Below are 7,854 nucleotides of genomic sequence, written 5' to 3' on the forward strand. Positions count from 1 at the left end.
GGTCAGAGGTAGCTTCATGTGTCTACCGACGTGTTTTCACTGCCTTTGGGTCAGAAACACAAGTCAATATTTCTCATTTCATTTTTTATGGGTCATGTCACTCGTGTTCCACAGGTCCGGTGATCTGCAATTACACTGCATTGGGATATGCCTCGTGTGCACTGTGTCTATTTTTCATTACTCCCGCAGGGATTTTGATTTAAATACCTTACACAACCTTTATAGAGCACTTTGGGAGGCATTCGTGGCTTGTGTTGATTGCATTTAACATGCGAGTTAGTTTGTTAGAGAGCCAGAATACAGGTCATGGATCCACCTTGGGGCATTCAGACCAATTGTATTTTGTTGTAAATTACCATATGCGTATATATTTGCACGTATATGTTATATAGCTTGTGAGTATATCCTACGACGTAAATTTAAACATGCAACCCTGAGCAAGATCTTGTTCAATTGTTGCTTAAAATAATTTGTTTGAGAGAATATGAGTACGAAGATGTGTCAATGATATTAATCACATAAACTAATTTATTTTAAAATGGAATATGTAATGTTCTGTGACTGGGGAGCTAAAACATTTGCCATAGACGACAATCATTTTTTGGCTTTGGTAAATTTGCATACCTATTTTTCTCACAGGCCACGAGGCTTGAAACCAACAACACAACAGCATTGCTTCTGACACAGAATTTAGTGCCCTGAGGTACAAAGCCAAATGCTAAGTTCTGGCATTTCTTTTATATAAAATCAATATGTAAACGGTAAGCACCAGCTATATTTAGAATCCTAATACAATCATTAACTCTTTGTATTTCAACCGCATTGGGAAATCAGACGATATACTGAAACACGGTTATCGTAAGTCTGATTAAAAAGATAGATTTGGATTTAAAAAGAGATAAACGTTTCGTTGCTGCAAATGATGCAATGCAAATGTGGTTTATCAGCCATCTAACATAATGAATAACTTCCAAATAACAGTTAAGTGTGAGATAATTTGTATTTGTAATTACTGTTCGAGAAAATGTTGTAATAAATGTTCGCTTAGTTTCTTAGCGTATTAATTATGCATATATGTATCACTTATGTAGAGGAAATTAGAATGCTCGACTTTGGAGAGCAGACACCGCTAATAATTTTCTAGCACTTAGCATCTAATTCTGGGGTTTTTCACATTAACATCTTAGAGTGTTTATGGTTTACGCTTGCAATGTGGTTATTTTTTCCAACTCTACGAAATCAATGTGTCTATAAATATAGCTGATTCTACCAAATTATACTCCGTGACAAATTCATCATTGTAATTATACATTGATCGTATTTACCAATTAATATGTACAACTTATTACTGTTATTACAGCCTTTGCTGTCTATACCAAGTCACCCAGGATGCACCCGACCTCATCAGATCTTGGAAGCAAAGCAGAGTTTAATCTGGAAAATGCTTGCATGGGTGACCACCATGCACGAACAGGTTGTCATAGGGCTGCAAGGTTACGTTGTTGGCAGGAGATGAGCCCCCCCCTCACACGTCATGGGGAGGGGACCTCATCCAGCAGTGGATTGACAAACGGGCCGTACATTTATAATTGTTGCTATATAAGGACTGTATTAACAGGGCGATGCTGTCACACTGGAACGCCACTGGATGTGTGAGCTATGGGAGCAGACACACACCACTCTGGAGAGAACCACAGACTTAATAGTGTTTGCGCCACGAAATTGCTTGTTCGATTTTTCTTCTTCTAAATACCAACCATTAAAAGGCTTCACTTTAACGATAACATGGTCATAGGTATGCAGAAGCAACCACTGCTCAGTCACATACCACTTAAAACATCAATATCAGATTTCTTGAATAAATCAGGCAGTGAAATGACTCCCTTATTGGCTACTCGGTGATAAAATATATATTTGTACATTCAGAAAGAAACAACAGAATGTGTTTTAATGCTATAATCAATTATAATTTCACATGTGCACTAATTTATCGACAAGAAGGTCAAATAGGTTTGGGGAGAAGCCATTCAAATTACCCAGTGACTTAAATTTACACATTTTTTTTTCATTAGTTATTCCAAACACTATTTTTTGTTACATGATTATCATGTACGATACAGCGCCTAAAGAAGTAGATTAACACTGCAATATTCCAGTGCTTACAGTATTCAGTATCTCATTCTCAAAATAATTTGGCCAACTGTAATGAAACCTCTAAATAACACAGGTCATAGAAATACAATTCAGAGGTTCATCTTCGCATCCAGCGGGCAGGAAGAAAAATAAATTTGAAAGATCTGTTGAACAGGGCATCCTTTCTAATAATGTTCTATGTTGACTCAACCACCATCTTCAACAATAACCCAGTGCTTGTGCATTATTTCTATCAGAATTTTGCTTTCCGAAGGAATTGACTGAGAAGTATATTTGTAAAATTAATTCTGCTGCTTATTATTACCCAAGGGCTTTGCAAAACAGTTATTAAGGAATATTTGCACCCTCTTAGAGTTCACATATATACACACAGCCTTTCTAATGTGCAGTATATTTACTGATTTACTCACGATGAACTGTTTGTTGTGGTTTGTTTTATAATCGTAACTCATACAATAACGAGGCACACATGCACCAATTTCTATCGCCTTGCTTTCTAGAGTTGCCCAAGATTCCATAACATCTACTACTTATTCACAGCCATATTTCACGTGTGTGTATGTGTGTGTATATATAGGGTGCCTAAGCAATATGGAAAGCTGTCACCCATTTGTGCTGGAAGGATGTCTGATGCAAGTAGTTCTGCTATAAAATATGAAGTCTGCATACTTTACGGTTGCATTACTCTTCTTTATCTACACAGAGTCAGTGGTGCATGTCACCATATAAACATTAAAGTTCTGCGTGGCTCATGCAAACATTCGACTAAAATTACATGTAGACTATGCATGTGATTGTACAAACTGTGCTAAGCTTGGCATGGGGGTAGCCACTTGAGGAGAATCACTATATATAATGGCGATATGGGTTTATGGGAGACAGCTTTGAGCATTGCGTTGAAAGCTTCATCCCCACAACAATGTATGTATCTTAAGGGCTACAAACAATCAAGGCTGCAGCATATCATGTACAAAACAACTATAAATATAAATAAATACCGCTGCAGGATTGCAATTTTACAAAATATATGTGCCGTATTTGTTTGGAGGTAAGCTAGGGCTACTTAATCTCTCTGGTATGTAAGATATAAGGGTCAATTGTGCAGACACACAAATCCACATTTTGCGTTCGAGTGGGATATTAATAAACATTTAAATTTGTAACGTGCGACACAGTATTAGCTTGCCCTTGAAGGCAGATAACGACTCAGAGGTGCGAGGAACCACAGACAAGCGGGAAAGGCGGCCAGATGGAGAGCCAGACCCAGATTACTCCTCAAACTTTATGGTCCTCTAGATATTAATGTGTTATTGGCCAATTCATGAGTGTTTATAAGTGTAGGATTAAACGATAGCATCCAAAATAAACCACGTGTGCGAGGGAGCAACACTCTATCCCATACAGATAGAACAGGTGGAGTCCACATTTTTGCTGTACTGCCTTCTCCTGGCAAGACAGGGTATGGTGCCTCGACACCCATGATCCATTTTTCGAATTATATACGGTTAATTTTCATATTTACGCCTTTTTCTCATTTACCATTGTTATAAAAATATATCTATTAATAACGTTTGCAAAACCATGTCTCTATCCAACTCCGCTTTTGATATTTAGCTTGGTACTATCACCACGTATTCATAGTGTAGCTGTTTTTGTAAATGGTTGTAATTCATTTTCAAGATATGCTTTTATTTAGGCTTTAGTTTGTGAGAATATGGATTGCATTTATTTCCACTGAGTCGAATATCATTTCATAGCCTACAAAGGCTAGGCATATTAGTCTAGTCTTCATATGGCAGGATGGAAATGCAAACGTGTTATGGTGGAATGCTACGTTTTTACAACCAATCCAAGGAGGCAGTAGAAGCTGTATGAATCGCCTTGATAATTAGTCTAGTGATTCGTCTCGTGCAGAATATATACATTGATCCTGTAAGGTGTTGATAGAAATTGGTTTAAAAGATTATCTTAATGATAATCATCTCAAAAGCCACAAGTAATGAGTAATGTCCAGCCTTCAAAAAGTAGCGACCTATTTGCGTATTTTAACCTGCTTTAATTTCATTTATAAAGATGCACTAATACAGATTTGTTTTACCATACAAATATAAAAATACATAGATAACGTTTGGTATTTAAATACAGCACGTACATTTCAGACTGATAGTCACAAAATGCATCAGTTGGTATTACCATTATTTTGTTAGGTGGATGAATGCAACAATACGACTGATAATTCACTTTGGAACAAAACATGTTTCGTTGTGTTATTTCCTAATTGCTTATGCCTCAAAAGTACAGAAAAGGCCTATTATTCCCCACAAACTTGGCTTTTGTGACCAGGACACAAAAGCAAAGTTAATAATCCTGGGTAGTAAGTGTTATTTCCTAATTGCTTATGCCTCAAAAGTACAGAAAATTTATATTATTCCCCACAAACTTTGCTTTTGTGACCAGGACAGTGATATTTTGAAATTTACCTATGTTCAAATAGAAAACGTGTACATTTGTGTCTTTCGTTCACGTAAAGTCCTGGTCACAAAAGCAAAGTTTGTGGGGAATAATATCTAATTTCTATACTTTTTAGGCATAAGCAAATCAAAAATAACACTTAGTACCTAGGAACAAAAATTGGGTTACATAGTGATATGTGGTACAGGAAACCATATGCTCAACGTGATTTGTTGAACGCCTGTTTCGGCGATACACGGTTTACTGTGAGGTCTGTTTTCCAGAACACGACAGTGTTGTTTCGACTATACGCGGATTGGCGCTGCTCAGATTCTCACCTCCGCATCGAAAAGCAGTGCCACGAGAGTGCTGCGTCCATTGGAAGGTGTGAATAAATCGACTGCGAGAACGATTTATTTACCATGTATGTTTTTGCGTATATTTTTTGTGTGCATGTTTTTGTATGTAAATGTAACACGTTCAACACGCACAACGCAATATTCACACATTGCAGCATGCATCTAGCCATCCACTCGTTGAGGACGTCAGCCAGACGGCCACCTCGATGGTGAATCATCATCAACACGTTCAAGTGACAGGGTCAGGGGCGAGCGTCGGGCGTGAGAGTGCCGCGGTGCGGGAAGAGGGATGGAGACGGCGGTTTTGTGTTGTGGTGAAATCGAAAAATAAAGCGTGTACACATACACAATAAATGGGGAGCGACTCAGCATCCTTGATCACAATAACAAGTGCGGAAATAATGTACAATTAAATCTTGACTTAAAGCTTTCGTGACTGCAGGAATTCTTATTCTTTGGGTCTTTAGGTAAAGTCACGTAGATAGGTTGAAAGAAAATAGCAAAAAACTACGACGTTTCGATCACAAAAAAAAGTTTTTTTTTCTCCTGATGACGATCGCTTGTGTTGTGATCGAAACGTCGTAGTTTTTTGTTATTGTCTTTCAACCTATCTACGTGACTTTACCGAAAGACCCAAAGAACATGTACAATTAGTTTAAACAAAGAGGGAGGTGTTAATACTGGTAAGAACCTCCTGGTACACCAGCCCACAGGGGATTATTGTGTCCGTCGTGCAGGGAGGGGCTGGGTGGGGAGGGTGGGGAGGGGCTGGGTGGGGAGGGTGGGGCTGGGTGGGGGGTGGGAGGGGTGGGACTGGGTGGGGAGGGGCTGGTCACCCCGTGGTGCCCTTATAAAACTCAACATTTAACCTACTCACGCCGGCTTGTGCCCGCCCGGAATGCACCACGCCGCCGTTGACCCTGGCCATTGACCGAGCAACCCAACGTTCCTACCAGCTCCCTCCGCAGGAATGTGTTAATTTCGGACCCAATAACACAACCCTCTTTTCCCATAAGGTCTATTCTTTGTCGAATGCGGTTTTGCCCAACATGTTTTCTTCCAGGAACGTAACCCCCCCCCCCCCCCCCCCCCGTTCAGTGAGGTATATCTGATAATATAATGTATATTTAATAAGCGTCACCTTACCGAAATGTGCCAGTTTTTCTGTAAAGTATAAGCCCATTGTGCACTTTCAATATAATTTTTGGTAAAACAGAAAATGGCCAGTGAAGTGTTTACACAACACTGCTAATGCGTCTATTGTAAACACAGAATGTTCAAATCATATGTGAACAATCAACATAACTAGCCGTGGTATTTAAAAAAATGTGTCAACAAATCCTGACAAAGGCATCGAACCATTACATTACGGTAATGGTAATAATAATAGCGTTTTGTTTGCTCATTGCTCCTCATGTATATGTAGACTTTTCAAGGAACAATGCTTTGATTCGAATGTGGATTTTCTATGCTTCCTTATCAAATAAAACATATTCTACAAAGAAGTTGTTTGGTACATGAGGAACACGTATTTCTTCTATACATGGTCAAGATGCAACCCGTGCAATATCTTGTTACGCGTCACACTGCTTGGCAGAAGGGTCTCCAGTTAAAGGCGCTGTCGAGAGTCCCTCTACAGGTACTTTTGGCCTACTCTTCCATGCTGGTTATGTCTTGGAAGAGCTGAGAGGACCCACACTTTTCTCCACCATACGCAATCTGTTGTGTCGGTGTACCTATTTATAACTTTGAGTGGCGGGTGGTTAGGGGATTTAAGAGACTTGCAACATTGTGTGTCAGGTGGCGCTGCACAGGATTGAGAATCCAGTGTGCTCACTATGACACCACTGTAGCACCCCTATTTTCTGCTATAATCAAGGCAAAATCATAAAGGCCATTATGTGGGGTTTTTTTAAGTTTCATAACATCAGCCCAATCATTCACTCGTGGCAGGATGATTTCATAAAACGTGGGGTGCAATGTTCCATTCCATTTCTCTCAGGCATTTTTAAATTGCCTTGTCTCCCAGTAAAATAATGTCATTGAAATCAACCAAAAATAACATAAAACGCAACACATCTTCTGGAGTGAGAAATATATATATATTTTAAAACACCGAGACACAACAGAAACATCTGGTGCATATAATGGAATTTTAAAAACATTCCCCCGGAGTGATTTCACACCAAACAGAATAATTCATGGGGCAGGCAATGGAAAAGGAAAGTCTGGGGGGGGGGGGGCGGTGGGGGGCAATGATAATGATGACGATGATTGGGAACACTCACGTCTCGGAACTGCACGAGGCCAAGCTCACCCAGCTCGCTCACGCAGCTGTAGGCAGCCTCGCTCTGCAGGAACAGCTGCGCCAGGCACATCTCCTCGCTCCGGAACAGGGAACCCATGCTGACGTCTTGATATTCTTGCGTGTCAAAAAAAAATTGGTATGTTCTTTTAAATTCCTACGAATATAACAACCGCCGAGGAACTCCCTCCGAAGAGACTGCTGCTTCTGCAGTGGCTCGTGAGTCAGACGGCGCGACGAGGTGTGAATCTCGTGTAAGCGAGCCTCCAAAACAAAGTGAGCCTTGGAGAAATAACAGCACGAGCAAAGCGAACTAGGCATCAAACACTGGCACGGCGCTCGGATAACTGTGCTCGATCCACGTGCCTCTGCCTGAGTGCACTGTTCAAAGTTCACGCTCGGAAGTGAACAGTGATCCATTAGCCAACCGCGCGCCCCATATTACACAATGACAGGAGATGATGGCAGTGAGTAGCACAATGCTAAAAATGGTCCGATTACTGCTCCATCAGCACTTGGGAAGCGGGTGTGAATCTTGCCCAGACTCGTGGCAACTCTTCCCTTTAACCGTAGCAAAAAAAACGT

The 7,854-nt window shown here is 40.3% G+C and overlaps 1 protein-coding gene across 1 annotated transcript in view; it reads right to left on the reverse strand.

Annotated features, from left to right (window-relative positions):
- LOC144728592 (V-type proton ATPase 116 kDa subunit a 1-like) overlaps positions 1-7,630 on the reverse strand; it is a 219,928-nt gene extending 212,298 nt beyond the window's left edge. The window contains exon 1 of the mRNA XM_078608129.1: positions 7,253-7,630. Within this exon, the coding sequence (XP_078464255.1) occupies positions 7,253-7,369 (117 nt within the window). The 5' untranslated portion in view covers positions 7,370-7,630. The remainder of the gene's footprint in view (positions 1-7,252) is intronic.
- Between the last annotated feature and the right edge of the window lie 224 nt (positions 7,631-7,854).

Source organism: Lampetra planeri, chromosome 2 (assembly GCF_965212315.1).
Source record: "Lampetra planeri chromosome 2, kcLamPlan1.2.h2, whole genome shotgun sequence".
NCBI classification, from domain to species: Eukaryota; Metazoa; Chordata; class Hyperoartia; order Petromyzontiformes; family Petromyzontidae; genus Lampetra; species Lampetra planeri.